General features: G+C 34.1%; 2 protein-coding genes and 1 pseudogene across 2 annotated transcripts; 1 reads left to right on the forward strand and 2 right to left on the reverse strand.

Moving 5' to 3' along the window:
- On the forward strand, positions 1-27,038 carry LOC120201674 (transcription factor TCP8-like). Its single transcript, XM_039202240.1, has 3 exons — positions 1-1,607; positions 25,200-25,213; positions 27,028-27,038. Coding segments are annotated over exons 1-2 (1,527 nt in total). The 5' UTR covers positions 1-82; the 3' UTR covers positions 25,202-25,213; positions 27,028-27,038.
- Positions 6,150-9,812, reverse strand: LOC120201676 (annotated as a pseudogene).
- Positions 24,602-27,267, reverse strand: LOC120201675 (nifU-like protein 2, chloroplastic). The gene is made up of 4 exons (XM_039202241.1): positions 27,091-27,267; positions 26,928-27,006; positions 26,163-26,473; positions 24,602-24,965 (listed from the first exon to the last, which is right to left on the reverse strand). Exons 1-4 carry the CDS (start codon positions 27,175-27,177, stop codon positions 24,774-24,776), a joined length of 669 nt encoding a protein of 222 aa, XP_039058172.1. The 5' UTR covers positions 27,178-27,267; the 3' UTR covers positions 24,602-24,773.
- Between the last annotated feature and the right edge of the window lie 591 nt (positions 27,268-27,858).

A 27,858-nucleotide genomic window follows, 5' to 3' on the forward strand; every position in this document is an offset into this window, starting at 1 on the left:
ACAAAATAAGAAGAGGATTGATGATGGAAAAACACATTTTACTATAAAAAAAATAAACAACCTCTTCCGAAAACCCCACCAAATGGATTTGCAAATCAATAAGCAAACCAACAAGAAGAAGAAAAACAAGAACAATTCGGAAGAATCCCAGCAGCACCTGCAACATCTAAAACAGTCGGCAACTCCTCCCTTTGAGGTCCCTTTAGATGGCACCCGATCTTCAGGTCCTTCTGGTAACCCTTTTAATATGGGCTCCATCTCTCAACTCCATCATCTTCTTCTTCGCTCCACCACCACAACGCCGCCTCTCCCCTCTTCTTCTTCCACCACTGCACAGAACCCACCCCCTCAGCTTGTTGACGCCTCTCTCGCTATTGCCACCAGATCTACTTCCAAGAATCAAACGAGCTCGACACTCTCATGTACGACGGAAACCACGACGACTGCAGCTAACCCTCCGGCGAAACGCTCCACCAAGGACAGACATACCAAAGTCGATGGTCGAGGCCGCCGTATCAGAATGCCAGCTACTTGTGCGGCTAGGGTTTTTCAACTCACTAGGGAATTAGGTAATAAATCTGACGGGGAAACAATCGAGTGGCTTTTACAACAAGCTGAACCGGCAATAATAGCAGCTACAGGAACTGGTACTATACCAGCCAATTTTTCAACTCTTAATATTTCTTTAAGAAGCAGTGGTTCCACGCTTTCAGCTCCACCTTCAAAATCTGCTCCTCACTCCTTACATGGCGCTTTAGCTTTGTCTTCTCACCACCCTTATGAAGAAGGGTTCGCCCGTAGCGCTTTGTTGGGTTTTCACCATCAGCAGCAGCTGCAGCAGCAACAACAACAACAACAACAGCATCCTTTAACGGCAGATCAAATAGCCGAAGCTTTACCCGGAGGCGGTGGTGGAGATGGTGGGAATTTAAGCGAGAATTTTATGAGGAAACGTTTCAGAGAGGATTTGTTTAAGGATGATAATCAGCAACAAGGCGAAACTGGTGGTGATGGCGGAGGTGGCAACGGAGATGGTTCTCCCATTAAGGCCTTTAAAACTGGTTTAAATCAACTGCCTAAACCACCACCACCACAACAAGATATCCTACCTGCTACTGCCATGTGGGCGGTAACACCAGCACCAACCAGTGGTTCCGGAAGTACATTTTGGATGTTGCCAATGACCACCGCTGGCACCAGTGGCCCATCAATGGTTCCGACTGCATCCGGGGCTGATTCATCTAATCAGCCTCAGATGTGGCCGTTTGGAACAGCAAGTGGGAACACAATGCAAGCGCCATTGCATTTTCTACCAAGATTTAATCTTCCAGGTAACCTTGAATTCCAAGGTAGTAGAGCTAGTCCTTTACAAATGGGTTCAATGTTAATGCAGCAGCAGCAACAACAACACCCTCCTCATCACCTCGGTTTAGGTATGTCCGACACTAATTTAGGCATGTTGGCCGCTCTTAATGCCTACTCTAGAGGTGGTCCGAACATTAATTCGGACCAAAATAATCCACTCGAACATCATCATCATCAACAACAACAGCACCAGTCTCAAGGTACAGATAGTGGAGATGAGCAAGACCCTAATAATTCTCAATGATTGACTGCCTTGGATTTATTTCCTTTTCCCTCGAGAAATTGAATACGTGAAGGTTGTGATGAGCAGATTGCTTGGTTAGTATTGTTTTGTCCCTTTTTGATTTTGGTTTATGAAGTCTGAGTTTGTAATCTGTGTTTGTGGTCCTAGGGGACACCATAGGGAACAGTAATGAGAGAAACAGAGCTGTTTTGTATAGGAGGATATTTGTTTCGTGTTGATTGTTACAAGGGTTTTTATTATTTGATTTGCAGTGTGCTATTTTTGTTAAAGAAATCTCATTATTATACTTCCTTCCGACTCGATTCATCTCTAGATTAATCTATCATAATTCACGTCAAAAAAAAAAGTATATATTTAAAGTTCCTATTTACCCTCTCTTTTATTCTCAAGTTTCAAAGAGATCCAGAAAGCATGTTCCTTCAGAAGTGTGTTAATGCCATTATTTTAAAATAAAATAAATTTAAATTAGTATGATGATCATTGTAAAATAAAATTATTCAGATTAAATAAACTCTTAAATTGGCGTATAAATCTTAAAACGATTCAATTACAATCTTAAATTATCAACACTATATTAATCATCAGTCTTGATGTTAAAAGTGAATTCAGATGCGATATTAATTGCAAAATAGAATATAATCTGAAATTTAACAATTATTTAAGGACGTATCTTAGAGTTAACCCATATAAATATAAGAAGAAGAAGGCGAAACCTTAAATAATTCTGAGTATATCAAGATTGTTATTAAGCCTCTGAATTAATTTGGCCACATCTGATTATAGAGAGTCAGCAGTCGACATGAAATGCAATAACCCTCTAAGTTTAAGATTGGGCAATTTTAATACAGCAAATAAGTAAAATAAATAGTCCCATATAGTTGTTGGAATCCATTAATGCGTTAGTCTCGCTTTTATATCTGACAAATTTCAACTTTTATCCACTTCCATCAAATAATTTTGTCTAAAGAAAGTGAACTTAGATGCCAACTTTATTTGATTCTTTACCATTAAATTTTTTAATTTGTTATAGGTAAACTATGCGAATAGTCCCTTTTGTTTAGGGTCAGACCGACTTTGATCACCAATTTAAAATTAAAGGTAAACGGTCTCTCACGTTATCGGTCCATTCGGTTTAAGTCTCTCTGTTATTAATTTCCGTTAACCCCTTTTTTTTAAGGCCTTAACATGGTTGAGGGACTAAAACTGGATAGAAGTTAACTGGATAGAAGTTAACGGTTGAGGGACTAGAATCGAACGGATCGATAACGTTAGGGATCATTTTCTCTTAATTTTTAAATTGGTGACCAAATTCAGTCAAACAGAAAACATAGGGGACTATTCGCATAGTTTACCCTTTATTATATTTTAATCGTTAAATCGTTAAAAATACTTATATTGATGACATAATAGTTTAACGAAAATAGTTAAATTTTAAATAAAATATCAATTTAACCCTCACCCTCTCTTTGAAAATGAAGTGAAAAAAAATCACAAAACAAACGTGTCCTAGATGATGGTGGCAATAATCGAATTAGTGGAGACTCAAGGAAAGGTAAAGATAAGTTACTTTGAATATCATGACACATGAAAATATGAGTTCAAGGTTTGAAATGTTTTAAACAATAGAAGTATAATTCGAACGATGACAAGATAGACGTTGGTGAAGGAAGAAAAAAACTCAATAGAGAGCTCATCAGACGATGGATTTTGTTATCGTTGCATGAAAATCATTTAAAGTGTTTGATGAGATTTAGAGGGTTCTAATTGTTTCAAGAGAAATCTGATCTAAGAAATGAGAAGAGGAGAACGAAGGCTCTCGATCTACGCTCTCGTTGACCGAAAGCTACGTTGGATAGTGTTGATATTGAATGACAACAACCAAGGTTTATAGAGAATGAAATAGACTCAGAGATTTTTAAAATACAATAGAAGTTAACGACTCAATGATTAAAATATAATAAATTAACAATGTAAAAGACTAAAATATTATTTTACAAACTTTAATGATCAAAATCAGAAGAAAACTAAATAAAATGACCGTCGTGGTAGTTTGGCCTAAATTCTAAATTAAAGAAGTGAAGAACATTCGGCACATAATTTTTTTTTTGGGAAATTGTATGCCGTAAATTCCGCAACAAATTAGTCTTTTAGTTGAGCTAAAAGTTGTCATTTTAGGAAAGATAAGTCGGTACACGTGTCCTAATACTTGGCTAAATTTAGACTTTGAAAATGCTTGATACACTCTTGTGGTTAAATTTATTAATTTATGTTTATATTAAATTATGTATAGTGTATTAGTAGATTTTACCTATAGTTAGGAAAATAAGATAAAAATTTCAATGAGCTTAATGAGCAATGAGACAAGCAACGAGCATTGAGCTTAATGAGCAACGAGGCAAGCAACGAGCAACGATACGAACAACGAGCAACGATACGAACAACGAGCATCGAATTTAATGATTAACGAGCTTAGATTAATGGATATCTTCTCAGCAAAAGCCTTTCAATTATCACACGCATTGCTCAAGAAAAGCTATCTTCTCAGCAATGAGCCAATGATGCCAATGCTGCGACTTAGATTAATGGACATCGGATTTCGGAGAATGGGACAGCTGTGCCAGTTATGCTGGTTGTACCGATAGCATGCAATTCCAGATCCACAGATAACAGTGGGGATAATGTATATAAATGGTTATTTAGGAGGTGATCGTGGTCGAAGTAGCAACAACCATTGACACGATAAATTGGAAAAGCATGTGGATTTGCAGGAGAGAGGTGTAGTAACCACTAACCAGGATGGATATTTGCATCAAATACAAATCACTGATATTCCATTAAACCAAACATTAGGACCTGAAGTTTATCCTAAATCTAAATGCAGAAAACAAATCCAATGCCATAAATTCGAACAGTTCACGTTATATGAATGGAACCACTTACATAAAACAATTGAATGAGGAAACCACGTAAGAAGGCATAAAATTTCAAGTCACCATCAAATGCAGGAATTTGTTCACAACTGGTCAGAGACCTTTGATCAGGCAATATCCATTGTAGTATTGGGATAACAACCGAGTTTAGGAAAAACAAACTGGCAAGAAGGTTGAAAATAATCAAAATAAAAACAAGCAAAAATAGAAATAAGTAAATAACCTTCCTAAGAAAATAAAGCCATTTAAAAGAAAACACTGTCCGGTTCTAATCAAAAGTTTTCTCGACCTGCAAAAAAAGAATGAAATTTTATAAAGAAGAGAGTTTTGGATTAAAAGGGACTTCCCTTTAAAGTGTTGAACCATCCAGCATACCTCATCATCCCAGCACTCCAGCAACTGATGCTGCAAATCACAAGCACACATAATAGCTTGCCATATCTCGCTCGCAAAGGGACATTCAAGGAAGAGATGATTGCGAGATTCATGACCAACCCCACACAACCCACACACATTGTTTCCAACCGCAATTCCAAACCTGATAAGTCCGTCTTTAGTAGGCAGCCTATCAAGTAGAACCATCCAAGCAATAAGGGAGAACTTAGGGACATGCGCAGGGAACCAGATGAGTCTGTGCCATGCAACTTTTTCTCTACTTATTCGGATGCTATCCCATATTCACCTGCCCTTGATCTGAGATAAAGCAGTCACAGGACCGAAGAGAACACTAGCCTCCTCCCTCATTTTAATCAATTTGCTTAGAATCCAGCCGAAATGTGATTTATTAACAACAGTCCAAAAATCAGCTGACTTAAAACAGTAAATCTTGATCCAAGCAATCCATAAAGACCCTTCCCCAGCAAGGATGCTCTTGATAAGCATTAAACAGCAAGCTTTGCTCCAATCAGCTAGGCTCCTCAAGCCCATCCCCCCTCAGATTTAGGATGCACTTGTTTTAGTTTCGTTTTCCCAGTATTGGTCATATCTTCCATGTTTTCGGTTCATAAAGCCACTTGTTTATTTTACGAGTCCTTATTGGGTTACGAGTTACGACTCACATTTGACTTACGTATTGCTCAAGTTCTCTCAAAACTTTTTTAAGCTCAATTATAAACAACGCATAATGTTAGAAAATTGTTCCTATCGTTTGACTAAATAATGTTTCAATACATATTCTTTTTTTGGAATCATTTTAGTTCCTATGTTTCATTTTGTGACAAAAAGTCTCATGTGCAAATGAATATCGTTAGTTCACAAAATGTTCATTTTGTTAATGAACTTTTTTCCTTAAAATGAAAAGTTAATGATTATAATGCTCTAGAAAAAAAAGAATAATGACCAAAGTAATTATTTGATCAAACATTAAGGTTCTTTTTGCCCTAAAATGAAACATTGAGAGTTAAAATGTTCCACAAAAAAAAAGAATAGAGACCAAAATGACCATTTTGATAAATGTTGGGGACTAATTTTAACATTATACCTATACACAAAACGTTTAAACTATAATTTTATTTTACGTGTCTAAAATGAATCCATTATAAAATCGATTTGTTACATCCATTAAAACGATCATTTGCTCAATAAATATTTGTCACATGACATCCGTTCATCTTCTTCCCTAATTCTGTTTAAGAATAGGGAATAAAAGCAAAAGGTAAGGGTTTGTATTGAATTTGATTCCTTCCTGGTTGGCATGGTGAGAATCCAATCCCCACCAATGGACATAGTTGGCAGAACAAAACAAAAGATAAAACACTATGTATAGCCATAGCCACTGTGCTCAACATTACACAGGGCCATATTTCCTGTATACAAGGCAAAAGAATTTCAATCTCATGCTTGAAGCCAGAGGGAGAGGGCCAAAGAGCCAAGGAAAATCTCACCTCGTACTGTCTCCAGATAATGAAAATTAAAAGTTGGCATCAAACAGGTTTCTCCCCAGTAGCAGCTATTTTTGAGCTTTTGAAGTAAAGGCAGTGACCGACCTTAAAATTCCGATATCCCCCTATGTATCCTGCTGCTAAGAGGGATGCCTTCGCCAAAACCATCCTCTTCTTCATGCTTTAATGACCTCATGGACAAAGGTGTTGACAAACCTGGACCTGATTAATCGTAATTCATTAGCACGATAAATGTTTCTTAACTACGTAAAACATTCTTTCACTGCCAACAAGAGTTCATGATTCAAGGTCCGTGAGAACATACCATCAACCATATCTTTGGTTTTGTGTACAAGAAAAGTTCCTGAAAGGATTGTCACAAACCCACATATATCTGTTATGATCTGTGTTGAACTCTGTCCATCCCAGTCCTGATATAAGAAAAAAATAAATTTCAGTAAGGTAATTTTAAGTTCTGTCCAAATAAAAAATCTGCGATCTAGAATGCAGTTATCAAGTAAGCTGCTCAATTTTTCAATTCAAAAATAAAAGGAAGCAGCTGTAAAGGCGCAGCGGCAAACTAGAACCACGAGGGAACCAAATAGGAGTTCACTTTCATATCATGACAGTCATAAACAGGCCCACTATAAGAAGGAATTGTCAGAATCACTAAAAGATTTCGCAATTCAGCACATAAGAGTTCCTTTCCCCTAAAAAAGGCATACACCATTCATATCGGGTTAAGCAACTCATTGCACGCTGAAGACAATTTAACTGAGATAATGCCTTAAAAAGGCTTGTGGAAGGTGATAGGCAGTATCAAGATATTTTGAACATGATAATAGCCTTTTTGAACCATTATGATACCATCAATGACTAGAAATTACCTTAAACATGATTACACTAGCCAAAATGGTCAGTGATGTAAACATAACATGGTATATGGGAGAAACCACAGCGGTGTTGAAAGTATCAAGTGCCTGCAATAATGAAGAAAAAAAATACAATGATAAAGAAATCAATTACCTTGTTTAATGTTTAAATCAATGATAAAGAAACCATAAACAAAAACATTCATACGCACCATTTAACATGAAAATGAACTAGAGTTCGAATTAAAATGATAAAATTCCATGTTCTTTGTTTTCTTTGTTTGAAGGGTCATGTCAACATTGGGAGAAAGAGAGGGTACCAAATGGAGAAAAAGAAAAGTAACCATTACCTTGTTTAAATAATTCGTTTGGGTTAGCACGCAAGCAATGACAACTAAAGTGAAGGCCCATGTCTGCAGATATACAAGCTGATTCATTCCTGAAAAGGTTAACTTCAAGGCAATACCAAGTGCTTTAACTCTCATCACCTGTCAAAGCACAATATTAGAAATAACAATCAGGTCGTGGGGGGTGGGGGGGGGGGGAATAACATCGGAATGAAAACAGAAATGTTAAGTTCCATGTTATCTTGTCCCATAAGGGTTAGGATCCCCTTCCACAATGTAAAATTCTTCTAATTTTACATATATTTAGAACTGTTGGATGAGTGAAAATAGATGGTTAAGATTAACTTTTTATTTTTTTTCCAATGAACATTTTCTTATATCTGACTATTAGTTTCAATCATCTATTTTCACTTATCCAACAATTCTAAATTTGTATAAAACTACAAGAATCATATGTGGGTATATATATATATATATATTTAATTTTTAAATATATTTCAGCCAAGTACATTTAAATATTCCACCTCAAGAATCCGTAACAACAATCTGATCCAACTAGTCAAGGCTGCCCAATGTGCAAAAGAATTGGCCTTTTCGGCCGAAAATAATTGTTGTGGAGCCCACAACACACAAAACACAACCAAGAATCCCAAAAGTATGTAATCTTTCCTGCAAAATGACATGTGCAAGTGCCGCACTGCAAGAGAAACGATGATTAGCAATCAACGCTGAAATCTCAAACCTAAATTTGAGTAAAAATTTCCCTTGCCTGATAATGATGCTGAGGGAACCTAGAGGAGTGACCATTATAGCTGGTGCAAATACATAAGCTGCAATTTTAGCAATTTCACCCAAGACCACTGTTGCAAAGGCAGTTACCAGTGTTACAGTTAACCACTTTTTTCTTCAACGATCATGAACCTCAAGCAACCAAACAGCTCATTATATTTAAAGAGAATGCAAGGTTTGATTAGTCCTGACACATAAGTACAGAATGAAATAATATACTTTTCCATAAATGCATGATATACAATTGACAAGAGCGTCTCGTTTTTAATTCGTGTCAGATAGCTTCTACAAGATCATCTTTCGGGGATATTATACAAAAATAAAAAAGTGAAAAGGAACATAAAGAAAGAGTTTTCAATATGAATGAAAAACCCATGAGATATGGACTTAATTATCAACAAGAAATCTATAAAACTTACTTGTTATCATGCCTGCCCACCAAAGCGGCTCAAGCAAGTAAGAATACCCTCCAACTCCTGCATAAGAACCAATAAAACAATGTCATTTTAGTATGTGATGCATAAGAACAATAAAAGACTCCTCATAAAAAATGAAAATGTGAAAAAGCACTAAATGGTAGCAAATTCATCACAAGAGTTTTTTTGGTTTAACTGAGATAAATACAAAACAATGTGTCAATTGCAAGGCAGTCTTGAAATGGACACAATCAAATTATGCATCTAAGCATAAAAACAAAAAACTCTATTCAAAAGCAAAAAGTATAGTTCGTTCAATTAAGCATAATTTCTGCACAAGAAAACATACGCAGATGGCCACATTCAAACAGTTTGTAATCAAAGATGCCAAGCAACTCAAAGTTCAGAAGGATGGGCACTAGACTGAGAATAGCTAAAATCAATAAATTCACAGGGCAAATTAATTTTAAACATTTACGGTTCACACAATTTCATTTTCTAGATGAGGAAACAATTATTCAGTATCTATGCAAATCATTTTACAGCAAAACATTTAAAAAAATCCCAAATTTAATCATAAAAATAAAGAAAAGAACAAATCAGTATAAAACTCTGATAGAATTGCAGTACCTGCTCTGATGCCAGAAGCACCAGCTTTCTTCAAACCCTTTTTCTTAACGATGAAGCTTGCCCCGATAAATAAACTCGAAAAATTAAAAAAAATCATACCCTTAATATTATCTGAGGACATACCCTCGCTCCACTCTCGGACGGCCGCCATACTCTAACCCTAAACTTTTAAAAATAAAACTTTAAAAAACGTTAATTCTCGGGGGAATGCTGCCCTATTCTACGTCACCGGAACAGAGACACGATCCTCGATTTGCTCTGAACTCAGACTGAATCTAAAAAAGACGAGTTCATGGATGTAGAAGGGAATCGCAATTTTTACCCAAGATTTGAATCCAATTTAAACCGAAACCATGTCACGAGAACACGGGTTAACAGATGTTGGCCGTATCGGGTAATAGAGAAATGGTTATCGGCGGGATTTGGTGGGAAACATTACAAAAGTGATTGTTTTGAAGAGTTATCTGGGAGAAAGATTTAAAATTACGGTAAATTTTTATTTTATCTATTAATATTTTAAAAATAACGATTTAATTATTAATATTATTGTTTTATAAGAAATCGATCCCTTACAGCCCGTTTGGTTCACGGTATAATGCATTCCTTCCAGGAATGTTTTTTTCCCAGATAGATATACCCACGTTTGGATGGGGGCATATTACCAAATACCGGTTAAAAACTAATACCAACAGTAAATTTTGTCCTGTTTTCCGGGGAATGTCTATCCCTTATCTTCCTTAGGTATTTTATAATTCCCGTCCCTGTTGTCTAAAATAACCTTCTGCCTTTGTTTTGTTTGATTCTGTGAAATTCCCACCGTGGTCGCTCCTCATCCTTGATTCTGTGGAAAGCTGAAAACAATCAAACAAGGATGTAAGTTTACATATCTACTTTTTCTTTGTTTAATCTTTAATTTCTTTGATGTTTCTTCTATGTTTCATCTTCCCCAATTTCTGTTTATTTTCTGATTATCATTCAATCTTGTTCCTGGGTTTCCCCTTTATTGATGATCAATTGTTTTGCTCTTTGGTTTTTCTTTTGACTTGTTTATCTTCATCCTTAGTTGATTTGTTGGTCTGGGTTTTGTTTCTTGCTTGAAGCTTGTTGTTATTTTGCTTGAACTTAAGTTATAATTGATGGTTTACATATCTTTTATCTTTTATCTTTTATGAAATTTTCTACTATAATTTTTTTATCTTTTAATAAAAGAAAATCAGTCTTGCTAAAAGTTCATTGTCCATAGTTCATACGTGATACCTTGCTAACAATAATAATAACAAATCGGAAACAAGGTGAAAAAGAAGATACAAGAGAAGTGCAAGTGTAAGCCTGAGATTTAAGGTCTGAACAATCTATAGCTTAAACTACAGTCTTAATCTAAATGAGCAAAGTATCATTTAGAGAGTGCATAAATACTTCTGGACTGCTTCAAATCTCTCTGACATCAAAATTTAAGGCGATCTGGTCCGAAAGACATGTAACATTGCCCCTCCATATTAGTTCATCAACCCCCTCATCCCTTCTCTTTTGGCAAACTCCCAATTATCATAAAAATGAATATAGAAACATGAAATTTATATGAGTACTGCTAGAACAACATTCAATGGTTCAATAACTTACAAAGACATCCTTTTCCTTGGTTCCTTCATCCAAAGTCCTTGAAAAGAACCTATACAAAAATGAAGGTTAATGTCAATTAAACAAACCCGAGGCTGAAGCAGAAGTTATTTACCCGACTTTGTTTGGTTGAGTTTACTTGAACACATGGGAGTTATCTAACAGATGTCTGCCATTTACTTTTCCCTGTAAAGCATTTTAAACTTGGTAAGTTAATTGTACAATGTCATTCCATATCAAGAGAAAGAAGAACCATATTGAAGGCAAGGGCCTTGGTGTGTTCATGAATTTTATTGTCTTATTTCTTGTCAAGAATATCATAGAAAACCTTTGGTTTTCTGTAATCTGTGATGCACAATGCCTAGAACCATAAATGTACTTTCAGACGTTATCGACCGGAATATATATAGGATTATTATCTGAGACACATCGATAAAAGTTCTTGACAAACGACCTACCTGCATTGCAAGAGCTATGTGTATTAAAGTGGGTTCTGACCATGGCTTCCCTATGAATTGAAGGCCAATTGGCAAACCAGCTTTATCATAGCCAACCTATGTAAGCATGGAGGATTTGATATCAGTAGACGGTAAACAGCAACATAAAAACTTCTATGATTAGTAGTGGTAAGTTAATTACGAGAACGGTGATCGCAGGTAGTCCCAGAACGTTTTCGGCGAATAATGTTAGTTGAAATGACAGTAATATGGTCAGCTTCTTTTGTCATGAATATTTAGACATGAATGCATACTTGAAAATGTGTTGGAATTTCATTACCTCCGTTTATGTAGTCAAGTTCACTAGTTTTTAGAGCAGCTTTGGATATGGGGTATGTTGTCATACTGTTTTGAAAAGGAACTCGGTAAATATAAGGAATGCAAAGTTTAAGTTAAAGGCTGGAGGTGAAAAAAGTACAAAAAAAGTAAAAGACAGAAGATGCAAGCTGTGGCGGTGAAAAAGAATCTACCCTGTTGTTGGAGTGACTATGACTTCTGCCTTGGTGAATATTTTGTTATGAATCTGCATATGGCGGTACCTGCACATTCGTGGTCAAGCACCTTAGTTTAAACCATTTCACGATAAGTGGAGATGACTGCTTTTAATATAAAATTGTTGATTGGAAAAATTAGGTTGTAGTAGATTTTGGCGATACATTTCTTTTTGGTTTGAGTAAATTTGTCATTTCCGAAGCAAAGTGTAGTGGGGAACCAACGTTTTTTTCTTTTTCATTGCGTCAGTTTTGGTTGTTTTTTCCAAAGCAATTGGTTTTATTAAATGCTTTCAAAATAGGTGGGGCTCTTGGTTTTTGTTTCCCAGATTATTAAGTTTTGGTGGTCTGCGCATGGTTCTTCCTTTCTATGTAGTGGATGCTCATTTTTCTTGGAGGATATGAGTAGGGCGCACATGGGGCACACGGTTATGTCCACTTTGAGGGACTTTCAATATGTGTTTTGCGTTGATACATAGGACATCTGGTTTCCTGTTTGCACATGCCCGCTATCTCGTTTGGTCCACTCAAATACAAAATGCTTGTTTTCTTCTTAATATGGCTGTAAATCAGGGTCGGTTATGGTTGAGCATGCCGATATGTTCCTTTACGGTATTTTCCGTGTCAATGTTTCCATCTCCGGTGATGGGTGGGAAGATGTTGTTGATAGTGGATTCTGCCATGTGGTCTTTGTCCATGGTAGTTGTGGTATGTTGGTGCTGTAATTACTGGGTTTGTTGGTTTTTTCAGTGGAGTGGTCGATTGGTTGGGTATTGTTGGTTTTTTCAGAATGTATTATTTAGAAGGTTGGTGCCTTCAAATAGAGCTTAGTGTTGGATTGCTGGTTGCTTCTTTTATCTTGTTCGGTAGCGAGATCCTCATCAAGGCCTCTCTTTGGTTGTTCGCTCGAGAGCTTTTGAATATACTTCTGCTGCCTCTGTTCGTTTTTGGTAACTCTGTATGCGTAGACGTTGTCGAGGGAGCCTGTTCGGTTGGATCTGTTATGTTGTTTTTTAGTTTTTGTACGATTATATGCAGCATATGGCTGCAGTTTCTTGTTCATTTTGGTCGGTAGTGATAGTTGCTTTTAAATTGTTTTTTTAGGTGATGGTGATCTTTGTTGGTCTGGCTTTCGTTTCTAGTCTGTTTTGTGTGTTTTGTTCTCTTATGTAGTGCTCTTTTCCTCCAACTAGTTTAGGAAGGTTTTTAATGAGGCTCATAAGTTGTACGTTCTCTTGATTTTAATAATCAGAAGTAATTTAGAGAACATCATCTTATAGAAACCTAAAAGAAGCTCATTCTTTTTACAGAAGAATGCAATAAATATAAATATAAATTTCCAGTTTCTAGAAATTGTATAATATAAATTTTATTACAGTTTTCTAGGCTTGAGAGTTAGCTTATCTTTGGTGATCGACTGATCTTACTTTCACGAGTTTTCTGCAAATAAGAATCACTTTTTTTCTTTACATGCTTGAATTCTTGATGCTTGAAATAGAAATTTGGTGGTTACATTACTGGTTTTTGCTTGATCCCATTCGATTTTATCTTTTCTAATCTCATGTTAAATTAGTTTTCATTTATTTTTAATGTGATGACACACAATTGTTCTTGTTCAATATTATTATGTTCTAATATTAAAATGTTTGTTCATAATAACAGTTATGGCTCGTTTACCGATGCGAAAGAAGATGCATATCGCCACAATTCTTATTTTACAACTACAAATGATGGAGATTGTGTGTCATATGCTTATGGTTATTTCAGTTATTCTTAGAAAATATAAAAATAGACCTAAAATAAGTTATGCACATGAAAGACTTCATAGACATAATATTAGATCACTTAATTTACATAAAATTATATTTGAAAGTGATAGACAAAGTGTTGATAATTGTCGAATGGATAGGAGAGCATTTCTTAAATTGTGTCACTTATTACAAAGTCAATGTGGGTTAAAAGAGAGTCGATCTATGTCTATAGAAGAAATGGTTATTACTTTCCTTCATATTATATCCCACCATATTAAGATTAGAGTTCTAAAACGCCAAACAGTAAGATCTGGTGAAACAATTAGTAGAGTTCTCCATACAGTGTTAGCTTCAGTCTTGAAACTGCATCCGATTCTTTTTAGAAAACCAAAACCGATACAAGATAATTCAACAGATGATAGATGGAAATGGTTTAAGGTATTGTATCATAATTCTGAACTTTCTTTTAAGTTAATTAGTAATACTTAATACATAAATGGATAGTAAAAATGTAATTTAACTTTATTTGATGAATATAGGGATGTTTGGGTGCTCTAGATGGAACGTATATTAAGGTCAATGTAGCTGCAATCGATAAACCTAGATACAGAACAAGAAAAAATGAAATTGCGACAAATGTACTTGGTGTTTGCACACCAAACATGCAATTCATTTATGTTTTACCTGGGTGGGAAGGTTCTGCAGCTGATGGTAGAATACTCAGAGATGCCATTAGTAGAAGAAATGGTTTAAATGTTCCACAAGGTAAATTATTAGGTCATTAATATATATATATATATATATATATATATATATATATATATATATATATATATAAAAGAATGTAAAATTCTTACAAGTTTTGTATATTAATTTACTTTTTAAATTAAAATAATATAGGGTGTTACTACTTATGTGATGCTGGATACACGAATGGAGAGGGATTTCTTGCACCATATAGAGGTCAAAGATACCACTTGAATGATTGGAGAGAAGGACACCAACCTACCACCCCAAGAATATTTCAACATGAAACATTCTCAAGCTAGGAATTGCATTGAGAGATGCTTTGGCATATTGAAAGCGAGATGGGCAATTTTAAGGGAAAAATCATTTTATCCAGTGAAAACACAATGTAGACTCATTTCAGCTTGTTGTATTCTCCATAATTTCATAAGATCTTAGATGCCAATCGATCCTATTGAATCTGACTATACTGAAGATAGTAGGCATGTTGAAGAGATTATTGAAGTAGAAATGATCAGACATTGTGAGCCAAGCAGTGCTTGGACTGAGTGGAGAGACAAATTAGCAGAAGATATGTTTACTAGTTGGTTGGCGTCACGTACTTTAGGATAGATGTTATTTTATGTTATGTATGACTTTCACCTTCTATTTTATCTAATGTTAGTGGTCATTACTTTCATGTATTTGACATCTTTATATTTTATGGCATAAACTTTATTAAATTTTCTGTATTTCTCTTCTATAAAATTCAAATTTTATTTGTTATGGACATTCATTACTTATGTCATTCACTACAATTGATTTATATTATGTTACTATTTTAAATTTCATTTATGATTAGTATTGACAATGATGACATGTTTTATGTTATGTTATACATTTTTTATATACATCTTCTTAGATTGTTTCGAAGAGAAATATGTCAAAATCAAATATGGAATCTCAAAGGGGGGGAAAACCACCGACATCTAGAAAGGTTAAGTCTTTAGTAACTAAAAGGACATGGACTAAAGAGGAGGATGCTGCACTTGTTGAATGTTTACACATTTTGGCTAAAGACCCACATTGGAAAGCTGATAATGGAACATTTAGATCAGGTTATCTATCTAATCTTGAAAAAATGTTAGAAATCAAGCTTCCAACATCACAAATTAGGGCCCATCCTCATATTGAATCTAGAGTGAAGCTACTCAAAAGACAATACAATGCTTTATCTGAAATGTTGAATATTGGAAGTGGATTCGGTTGGAATGAAGAAGAAAATGTTTAACTGCACCAAAGGATGTGTTTGATGATTGGGTTAGAGTAAGTATTTTAATTGAATTTATCTCATTTCTATACTCTTTGTTATCTACTTAGCTTTGTAAGATTTATTAAATTTGTGATTTTATTATATTGTAGAGTCATCCAACTGCTGCTGGATTGAGAAACAAGTCATTTCCATTCTTTGATGACTTTGTTCATATATTTGGAAAAGAAAGAGCTACAGGAATAGCAGCAGAGACAGCAGCTGATGCAGTGGAACATATTGATGTTGAAGACAATGCATTTATAGATGCATTACTTGAAGAAGAGGGAGTAAGAGATTCTGAATCAAGAGAGGATGTTGGTGCTTCAACTTGCCAAACATCTGATGCTACTGCCTCTACCCCTACAAAGAAAAAAGTAGCTAGCAAGAAAAGGTCTCGAAGTGATGATGGGTTAACTGAGTTTGTACAGGAGATAAGTAAGTTCGGTGCTGCATACCGAGAAACTGCCAAAGAAATTAAGGATATTACTGCTTTATTGAAAAAGGAGGCAGAAGGAAATGATCGAAGAATGTCGATTTTCAATGAAATCATGAAAATTGAAGGACTGTCCACTGATGAAATGCTTACTGCAGGAGAGTATATTAGCAAAGATGCGCACAAGGTAGATTTCTTCTTTTCTTTGCCAAAAGAATTCAAGCAAGATTATGTGATTAAGCAATTGGTTGAATGCCGTCAATTTAGACCATCATTTTAACTGTCGTCCTTCTACAATTATGTCGATCTCTTTTTGATTATGACTTTAGAATATGGTCCCAACTTTTTTGTGTAGCTTAGCCAAGTATATGTCAATATTTTGACTTGAAGAATTTTGTGTGTATATAATATAGCCAACATATATGATTACGTTTAAAATGTCATGGCTATTATCTTTTGTAAGTCTGAACATTGTATAATCTTTTGATGGTTAATGTTATACTTCTTTTTGTTATGTAGTATATGAGTTGCAAGTAATGTTCTAGTTTTCGAATATGTTAATTACTTTTGATAGTTTTTGTTATGTAGTAAAAACCTTGTCTTTGATAGTTAAGAGTTATCGCTTTCTTGTGTGTCGCAACTTATCGGTAGTGAATATTGGAAGTCTTTGATAGATGGTGTTACATAGACAAGTAGAGCAGCGTACTGGATCAGCCACTGAAATACGACTTCGTATATACTGTATATTCAGATACGAGGATGAATAGATAGCATCTATGGAAGAATTTAGAGAACTAAATATGCCCGGGTATATATTGAATATGAATATTTCAAGGAAAATGGAGAAGAATAACATAGCAACAGCACAACCAGTAAACAGAACTACTATGGCTTTTCTTCATTGATGCAACATACCGACCTTTTAGAAGAACTGCATAAAGTAATGATTAAGAGGGGAGGATGTTGAGGAAGGGCCAAATAATGTATGAAAGTCTAAAGGGCTATCATTGATAAACAAAGCTGTGAAAATTTCAGATAGATATACAAGTTGCTTGAAACATCACCCACGAAAATCATAATTCTCCATGTTTACCCAAACTCTGTTTCCCAACTTTGAAAGAGGCTGATTGATCGCCATGTGCCCATGAAAGAAATAAATGCTGGCTTATGTTTTGCTGCATTTCCAAAAAATCAAATTCAAGTTAGGGTGCCATTGTGCAAATATGGTCCAAGTATGTTTAAATTGTCTATGGAAATGCAGGTAGCTAATATACATCTGCAGCACATGTATTGAATGAAAATACTACTGCACCGTGCAAATCTAAGTGCCATCATAAGAACATAGCTCTGATAATATGCTTAATGAGTCGACAAGCCATAAGCTTCAACTATACTTTTTCAAACACTATAACGGGAAATCATTAGAAGCTCCTATAATCTTTCTACTTCAACAAATTTTCGGAAACTTACCGAACTCCATCTACCTCATCTTTTAATACCAGAGTTTTACATTCACTAAGCTCAAAGAACTAGCATCACATACATTCAAAAGTTTCCACCTTTGTACTTGATACACATGAAATATTGGTTCTCACCACCTTAACCCCGCAAGATTGACTACCAACATAGTTGGACTCTTCGAAAGACATACAAACTAGAAGCATAGAACATATAAATGCATTGTTGCAAATAATAATAATATAGGCCTTGTTCAATATAATGTGTTGATCGAGAAGTTAACTAAAGCTAAAAACAAACAAAACAAATCTAGCTAACTTTGTCTATAATGTACCTTCTTCGCTTAGTATATTGGGTTGATCAACCCAAAGTTGGTGAAGTGCACCCAGATCACCGAAACTGCAAATCAAGGAAACATAACAATTACAAAGCCATGACTTAAAGAATGTTGTAAAGTAATTCCCTTCTTTTAGGAAGTTAAATAAATTTATTTTAACAAACCAAGAATCAAGTGAACAAAAACTCATATCTTCATGTGGGAAAGGATAAATAACAGAATAAGCACAAAATAAGTGGAAATAAGCTCTTGATATTTTATTGCATGGAATTAGGATTATGAACTTTCATTACATTGTATTTGTCATCTTGTTCAACCGAATAAATTCATGTGAACACTTTTATGGATTACACAGTCATCCAAGAAGATTTTAATGAATTAGCTAGCTACATTTTGTAATGTGGTTCTCGTTATAATAAAATAAAAACTGATAATCATAATTCCTCAAAATAAAGATACAAAGTTTAAACTTTAATTTACATTTGTATTCTTACTTAAGTATTATCTCATTTATTACATAACAAAAACTCATTTTAATATATTTTTACATAAATTATGTAAAATTTAATATTAATTAAAATTAAAATAATACATGATATATTTAAATACTCAAGTAATATATTATTAAAAATAGAATTTTTTTATAAATAATTTTTATTTAAATATTTAGAATTTCACTTGTTAAAAAAACATAGAACAAGGACAATTTAATAAAATATACATTTCAGTAATCTTTTATTCCTTCAACCAAACACTGTAATCTTACATTCCTGTCAAACTAACCAAACACAGTAATGTAACATTCCCAGTAATCCTATTCCCAGGTAATTTTTTATTCCTACTGGTAATCTTACATTCCGTGAACCAAACGCACCCTTATTATTAACCATAATTATTAAGATAATGAAATATTGATGTGACATTATTTGATGATACGCACGTTGACTGACCGTTTTACCTCCATTTACACACGCTTCATTGGCTAATGTAACAAAGTTTTATCCGTCTGTTCTTCAACTTCTTCTCAATCTTTGTCTTTAGATTATATTACTCAAAGTTTAACATATATATTACTTACTCAGCGTATTTACAGAGGCATTTTAGATCAGAATCACGACTTCTCCTACAACAACAGCGTAAAACAGAGACATGCATATTGTAAAACTCGCAGCATGTAGTACTAAATTATGCTAGCACTGAATCGGTTGATGACCAAATACGACACCAAATATTTTAACTGTTTTCTCCACTTGGACACGATACTTAACACTGTCGGCTTCTTCTTTCTCCATGTAGAACGCAACTCTGTCGCCGACACAAAGCTGTTTGCTGCATACGAACTCTCGCCATCCCTTGGTAAGAACCGGCTTCCGGTACTTTCTGTCGTTTTTACGAGTGTAGATTCGGAACTTCCAAACACGGCGGCGCTCATCTCTCACTTGAAAATCAACCACATGCTTACCTCCGCTTAATGGAGGGAAAGACTTGAGGGACTTGCTCGGGAGGGTCATTCGTTTCTCGATATCAGTCTTCTTTAGACTCTTTAACACGATTGGTGCCATTGAAGACGTACAAGGAGTACTCGCTTAAGCTTTTCTTCTTCTTCTTTTTTACGTTGGACAGAGAGAAACGAAGGGGGCTTAATATAGAGGAGCGAATGTCCCCAGCAATCAGGTTCGAATGTGCAGAGAAAAGAGGCCTCAAAACTATGAAAAAAATTTGTCAGTCGGCCGTGGGTAGTGCGATTTCTGAGAGTGCCTCGCGTTTATCTTCTCCCCTTGCTTCCTATTCACAAGTTTTACATTACAGGTTCTTTACAATGTTGAAATTTGAGAATCATTCTATTTACTATGAAACAACACTTTTATTTTTATTATAATATTATTGGATTTAAATGAATTATATTGATATAATATTTTCCTCGTACGTAATTAATTTTTAAATCCGACTTAAAGAACAATCAACGAGCCAAGACAGAGCAAAAGAAATAGTATTTAATAGGATGGAGAGTCTAATTGTGAAGTGGTAGAAAAATGGGTGAGTCGGCAGTGGGTAGCGCGGTTTTGCTACGTTTCCTGATTGCGACTCGCGCTTATCTCTTCCTTTTTCAAAAAGTCCATTTCTTAATGTCGTAAGTTTTATAACATTTGCGAATACGTCATAGGTTAGAGCATGTTATGCTTATATGAGATTTATTATGAATAAGGACCCAATTGATTCAAATATTTTTTTTTTGAATTAGTCGAGAGTTTCACCATCATCTCCACTAACCCTTATGTAAACATTCTACCGGTACCGACCCGTATGAGATGATTTTACCTTCCATAGTTTTGATGATCTCAAAGCTATGGGTTTAGAAACTTCCAAACGTGGGACCAACCTTGTGCTGTGTCCAGCGAGAGTCGGAGGTATTTTGCTCGGTTCTAGCAATGTAGTCGTGCGATGGTTGCCGACAGCGAACCCGCCATATCGTGCGTTCGACAGAGAAAGCAACCCCCAATTATTAATCGTTCAAATTAGGAATTATAATTCAAAATTGATAGATTCTAATTCGATCCGACTCGATAAAGTTATCTTTTTATATAAAAAATTGAGCTTGATTCGGGTTGAGTCAGATTTTATAACTAGTGAGGTCGGATTGAGTCGAGTTCAAGTTTAAGGTGAAAAATCTCTGACTTGATTTAATTCTGAAATAATATAATTTTCTTCTATAAATTTAGAGATAATAACTATAATATCCCATCTCTATAGTTATTTGTCTAGATCCATATTTTATCGAATAAAAAATGATATATATATTTATGTCGGATCAAATCAAATATGAGCTTTTATCCTGAAAAATCAGGTTGGGTCGAAATCGAGTGTAAAAAATATACTCAAAAAATTGGACGAAGGGTGTATATTTATTGAATCGAATTAATCAAAAAATTAACCTGTTATCATCTCTAATTTAAATATGAAGAAGAGAGAAAGATAAAGGGAAAGTGTTGCTTTTTTTTTTTACCTTAATGTTGACTGATCTTCTACAACGATTTAACCACAATATTCCACAAAAACAACATTATTTAGATATGCAACGAGTTGTTATGGAAGATTCGATGAATAAAGATGCGAAACTTACTTGAATTCATGTTTCTTCTTGCCGATAATGATTAAAGGCATTAAGATTTGATTTCAGAGGAAGTAACAAGGAAGAACATATTTTGATATGGAAGCCATCTAACAGTACAAGTAGAAGATGCATGAACTAAATCTAAATGTCATTGTCATATTTTAAAGAAATAGAAGACATTAACCCTATATCGAGATTAACTATGAAAAGAGGATAACAGTCGTCTGACAAGTGGTATTAAAACAACATTTTAATCTTATGATTTTAAGCTGAACGTCACGATTGATAGAGCATATAAAATGGATAAACATGAATGATGACTCATGATAAAAGTATCAAGAGAAGAGAGATGAGAAGTGATATGTGACACTATCTTAAACTATGAAACGCTAAGAAATCAGAAGTTAACATATATTGCTACTCGGTGTATTTACGATGCATATTTACCCAGAATTACATGAGATCCTACACAAGTAGTTGAAACTAAACTCAGTAGGGGCTTTGATCATCATATTGCTTGCACAAAACAGATACAAAATACGCTAGCAGCGAAATGGTTCATGTCCAAAACGACACCAAATACTCTAACAGCTTTATATACTTTGACACGAAACTTAACACAGTCGGCTTCCTCTTTATCCATGTAGAACGCAACTCTGTCATCGATTCCGAGCTGTTTGCTGCAGACGAACTCTCGCCATCCCTTGGTAAGAACCGGCTTCGGGTACTTTCTGTTGTTTTTACGAGTGTAAATCCGGAACTTCCAAACACGGCCGCACTCGTCTCTCACATGAAAATCCACCATATGCTCATCGCCGCTTAAAGGAGGGAAACACTTGAGGACTTGCTCGGGAGGGTCATTCGTTTCTCGATATCAGTCTTCTTTAGACGCTTGAAGACTATTGCCGCCATCGATGAAGTATCGAGCTTTTTATGTTTGGTAGAGGAAAGATGGGTCTGTAAATATATATATAGAGAAAAAAAGTTCCGAGCTTTCGACGATTTTCTATGAAACGCTCCATTTTCCTGCCCAAACGTGCGATTTTCTGTTTCTTGTTGCCGATCATCGAAAGTCTAATTGAAAACTAGAAAGATGGTGAAAAGATTTATAAAGGGGAGTGAGTCGCGCGATTTTGCTCGAGTTTCTGGCTGTGACCCGCGTTTATCTCGTTTCTTTTTTCTTTTTGGTTTTATTACACCAATGTTGTTCTATTATGAATAAGTTTACAATTCAATTATTGTATCTTAAAAAGTTATAATCTGGCCACTCTAATTATTGATTGTAACAATAAGATTATGTTGTCATCAAGTGTGTAACATATGTTAATTTTTTAATTAAATGTAGTTATTTTTATCAATTATAATAATTAAGTCACTTAAATATAACTAAGAAGTTATTATGTGTTATATACTTAACAACAAAGTGACATGATTGTTACAATCGATAAATATAGTGATCTCATTGTTAGATTTGAGAGTATCGGGGTGTATTATTAGAAATCTAAAGCGCGAGAAGCATTCTTATGAGAAGATGAACAACTTCTCATCGGATGATTATCAGAGGAGATCAGAGCATTAAAATGTTAAAGTTTTAAATAAATTTTCATCGATATTTAATGGATTTCGTACAAATAAAATAAAGAAGAAGAAACAAAAAGAAAAATATAAACATTTTAATAATAATACTGTTATGAATATGAACAAATGATAAAAATAACTTGGGGTTTTAACAAAAGAAATAGAAGATAATATCAAAGTCATCACCCATTAATTGATTAAAGACATAGTTATAGAAAAAACTATTTCAAAAAAGTTTGATGTTAAAATCGAATTTGTTTATAATTTAATGACTAAAACGAGATATGACCTAAAGTTTAGTGGCTAATAATATTTATTAAAATAATTATTTTCTAATCCATTTTTTAAATAACACTCTCCGACCTTAATTTTTCCAATTAAATTCAAAATATTACATAATTTGCTATAATATTAATTTTTAAAACTTAAAATAAAAATCATTAAAACTTATGAAAAATAATTTGAAATGTTAAAATAGTTAAAAACTTAGAATTTTATAAAAAAATCGAAAATTTCTAATTAAAAAATATTTAGAAATTGTTATCAAATTATAAACAGATATTTGGTTATTAAACTTAACATAAAATGATAATTTTAGAAACTTCTAAATGTGGGACCACCTTCTCGTATCTAGCGAGACTTGGAGGTTTTGTTCAGTTCTAACCATGTACTCGCGCGAAAAAGAAAAAACCCCGGCTATGATATTTTTTTAAAGTAATACGAAAAATGTTCATTTATTAGAAATTGTATCAACAACATTTTGTTAATTACAAATCGAATAAACATAATCGGTATTATCATAAAATCTTACAATGGTCGCCTAGTAATAGTTTGATAAGCAAAAATATAAACAAATGAAACAGTGACGTATATAAATTGATCGCACAAACCGCTCCTAGCACACTATTGAGGAGAAAAACTTGAAGAAGATAAAAAAATTACGGAGAAGACCATTTTCCTTAAAAAGCAATCTTATCCATGAAAACATGTTAAAATACAGACAAAAAAGAAAAACCAATAAATAAATCTACATCGAAAGTCCACAAACATCGATAGACATGATATTTTTTATTAGAAAAAAAGATTAAGAGAAAACATTAATATTAAATTATAGTAAAACTAAAATTGAAAACTAATAAAAATAAAAGGAAATATAAAAAAAATGATAACAAAAAGACAGAAAGATGACTGTGAACGATGACCACCACTGCCTCAAAAATTCAGTCGATTTGCTTGTAACTTATAGAAAACCTTTTAAATATTATATAAAAAATTTGTCGGTGAGAAAATTGGAAACAGCAAGAGATAAATTGGAGTGTGAAACACTCGCGCGTAATAAAGGGGCGACGGTTACGCAGTGTTAGGAAATTGGTCCGACCAACACAATCAGAGGGCTGCGTCAGAAAGTTAGAAAACTTACAATGCTTAAATATACAATGTTAGATATATGTACTACAACTATATATTCTTAGGAATATGCATTTTATATACGTGGAATAATAATATATTTAATTTATATTTATAAATGAATTAAATATAATGACATATATCATATATAAATATATAACATAAAAATTATATACGAAAAAAAAAGACAATTGACAATGGACATATACATAGACATTAGACATTAGACACGTTTGTTTAAAGCGGACACTCCTAGAGAAAATAATACTCCTTTTATCAATGTGTTGGCTCAATTGTATTCAATGTTTGAATAATATTCCTTAACATTATTTACATGAAATAAAAAAGCATGCGACACATTAGGCATAGTCTTCACCCACTAGATTTTCTCATGGAAGAGTCTAAAATGTTCAGAGGAAATATGACCACTTTAATTCAACACTGGCATTCCACTATAGTATAAGATAATATTAGTGCTATACATCAGGAAATGGAATTCGCATTCATACAAGTGTTTTACAAGCCTAACGATCGATACTTTATTTGGGAAACCCCTGTTGTGGATTGAAATTCCTTGAATCTTAACTCTGTAGTTGAACTGCTGCAATGCTCGGAATTTTCTCTCGCAATTTTTGTGTAACAGCCACTCTCACTGTCATCACCCCCGCGGCAGGACCCGTGATTCGAACTTTCACTATTGGCTCCTCGATGGCAACTAGTTCAAGAGATCCACCCGCTGCCCCGACTAGGTAGGGCCTAATCTCTTCAAGTACCTGACATGACATGTAAATTCATAATTACTTCAAGCGCATGCCAAGATATGCGATGCACAATATTTAACACGAGTATTTAATACCAAGGATGAAACTAACAAACTGGGGGATGCATAGTGAATACACCAAACAGTTAATGGAAAAAGTACCAAATGGTTGTAAATAGAATGCAAAACCAGATCAATCAACCATCAGAATAATGTCATACATTGACCAGGTATTTAAAATAAATTGAATGGATCAGAAAACTAAATAACAAGGGAACATAATCTCTACTGTGTTACTATGTCGATACACGACGGCAAAACCATCATGGTCCTAATTTTATATCATCCTCAGATATATCCATTTTCATTGATGTACTTGAGGTTTTGATCAGCAAAAACCATTTCATAGCGCTAAAACAACATTACAGAAATGCTTTCGTACAATCATCCTAAATCCATAGCCCTTAATATGCAAAGAGCTAGACTAATCTTCCAACTCTTTATATGCATCCAAATATCCAATCATCGAATTTGGTTTTGGAAAAGAAACAAAGGCTAGCTAGCCAAGACTTGATTAATAAAGAAACATAAGTTGACCACTAAATAAACCATAAACGGACCCAGTTACACTCATTTAGATAAAACTACATGTCATATGCCCAATGTAAGCAGTACTCAGGAGAGGTGTTAAACTTTGAGAAAGTAGCCTTCAAAGGGTAGCCAGAAAATAGAAATTCAGACTACTTTGAATTTTCTGATGACCAACAATTCCAGGGTAAATAATCTAAAGGAAAACCCCAGAAAGAAGTTGGAATTAGAAAACAGGCTATTGACTTGGTTTACATAGTTCAATTAATTAATCTACAGAGATGCTTTAATATGATGGTTGGATTTAAAATGATGTAATACGGTAGAAAAAAATTACATTTTTCATATTTGGAAACTTATTGGATGAACTCAAATACAGTTTGCATGGGATGTCAAATCATTACTGCAATTTTAGCTCAAGTTTCTTAATCATACTTTCCTTTGCACCATAAAAATTGGCAGTTAGAAACTTGTTTGCATGTCTCTTTTCTTTTCATTACTGCAATTTTTCCCCTAGTTACTGGAATATAAAGAGAGAGAGAAAAACAGCTCTCTTTATATGGTAGTGATGGAAAGAGAACAACATAAGTTTTAAGAGCTAATAAGGTTGTAATGAAATTACCATCTCAATGTTTTCTTCATTCAGCTCAAGGCCAGTTTCTTCATCGGTTATTGGTTCCACAGCAACAATTTCAGGTATCTTTTCCATTAAACGTTTTTCAATACCCATCTTCATTGTCACAACAGAACTTGGGCAAGAGCCACATGCTCCTTGGAGCTTCAACCGCACAACATTACCATCAATCTCGTGCAATGCCACATTCCCCCCATCAGCAATCAGATATGGTCGAACTTCATCCAAAACACTCTCAACGTTCTCGTCTGTTAAGGGCAACTCCAAGGCTGGATCAGGAGTTGCCACAGCCTTTACAACTGCATGAACTCAAAAAAAAGTGAGTTTTTAAGATTTAGAACATGTTAAGAGATTCAACAATTCAAATGGAAATTGGAAGAATATTTAAAGTATCTAAATAAAAAGTGTTTAATTATTCAAAAAGCATGCCATGAACATGATAGAAACTTATCGCATCTGGAATATGGTGACAAACTACATATTTTTTATACTCAGGTTTCTTAACACAATCAATCCCAGAAATTCGGAGGAGGAAGAACATAAAGCAATTCGCAATTAATTGTATATTTTTTATATAAAAAATTGAAAATTAATAAGAGCCAGCTCCAACAATCCTAAATAGGTGCAGAGAGCTAAAATTTCAACATTCAAGCAATTGTTTGAAATAATTTTCTCTAAGCAAATAAAAAAAAACAGCAGATTCCAAAAATAACCTAAAATTAAAACAATCAAATCGTTACGAACAAAACCGACCTTGCCTACGCCATGAGCAGCGCCGCGCAGGATTACGCCCTTTCGCGAGCAAGAAGTGGACGCCAAAGAAGCTTGAGGGCTGGGAAAATCAGAAACTAACATTAAAAATACGCAAAAATAGAACTAAAGTTTCAGAAAATAAACGAAATAGAGATAAATGAACCTTGGAGCTTATAGGACGAGAAGAGGAGGGTTCTGGGGATTGATGGGGCTTGCAGCAATATGTAGGGTTAATAACTACGGATTGCATCTCCAAATCAAATTTGATTTTGATTTGGAATAATGGAACTGAAATACTAAAAATCAATAGATTTGAGATTAATAACTCTTCAGCTTGCTAAAACTTCAAAAATTATCAAATTCCTATATGGAATTTTATTTTCCAGTTTACGCCCAGGTGTCGGCGTATGTATTTATGTGGTGAATGGTGATTGTGGCAGAAATCCCCGAAGCGCAAACCGACAAAAGCCGTGAGCTAGGTACTAAGCATCTAGGTCTTTATGAAGTACACGAATGATACTTCTATTATAAAATATTTTTTTATTAAATTTTTTAATTATTAAAAATTATAAAATAGTATATTGATTATAGTGAGTTATTTTATTGAGTTTTTTTACTATACAAATTTACAAAATAATCACTCGATTGTTCATTATGTTTTAAACTAATTTTTTTCAATTAAGAAATTAATGATCGTCCGAGCTGGATATTAACATGATGACTGAGATATGATAGTCATTTGAGATTATGATATCATATTTTATCATATATTAGTCCGTAAATTAATATCCAACTCAAATTACCGTTAATTTTTTAACGTAAAATGACTAATTTGAAACATAATGAATAGTCAAGTGATTATTTTGTAACTTTTAATAATCAAGAGACTCAACAAAATAGTCATTTTATAACTTTTAATAATCAAATACTT

The sequence above is a fragment of the Hibiscus syriacus genome, unplaced genomic scaffold (assembly GCF_006381635.1).
Source record: "Hibiscus syriacus cultivar Baekdansim isolate YM2019G1 unplaced genomic scaffold, ASM638163v2 tig00007895_pilon, whole genome shotgun sequence".
Classification (NCBI taxonomy): domain Eukaryota; kingdom Viridiplantae; phylum Streptophyta; class Magnoliopsida; order Malvales; family Malvaceae; genus Hibiscus; species Hibiscus syriacus.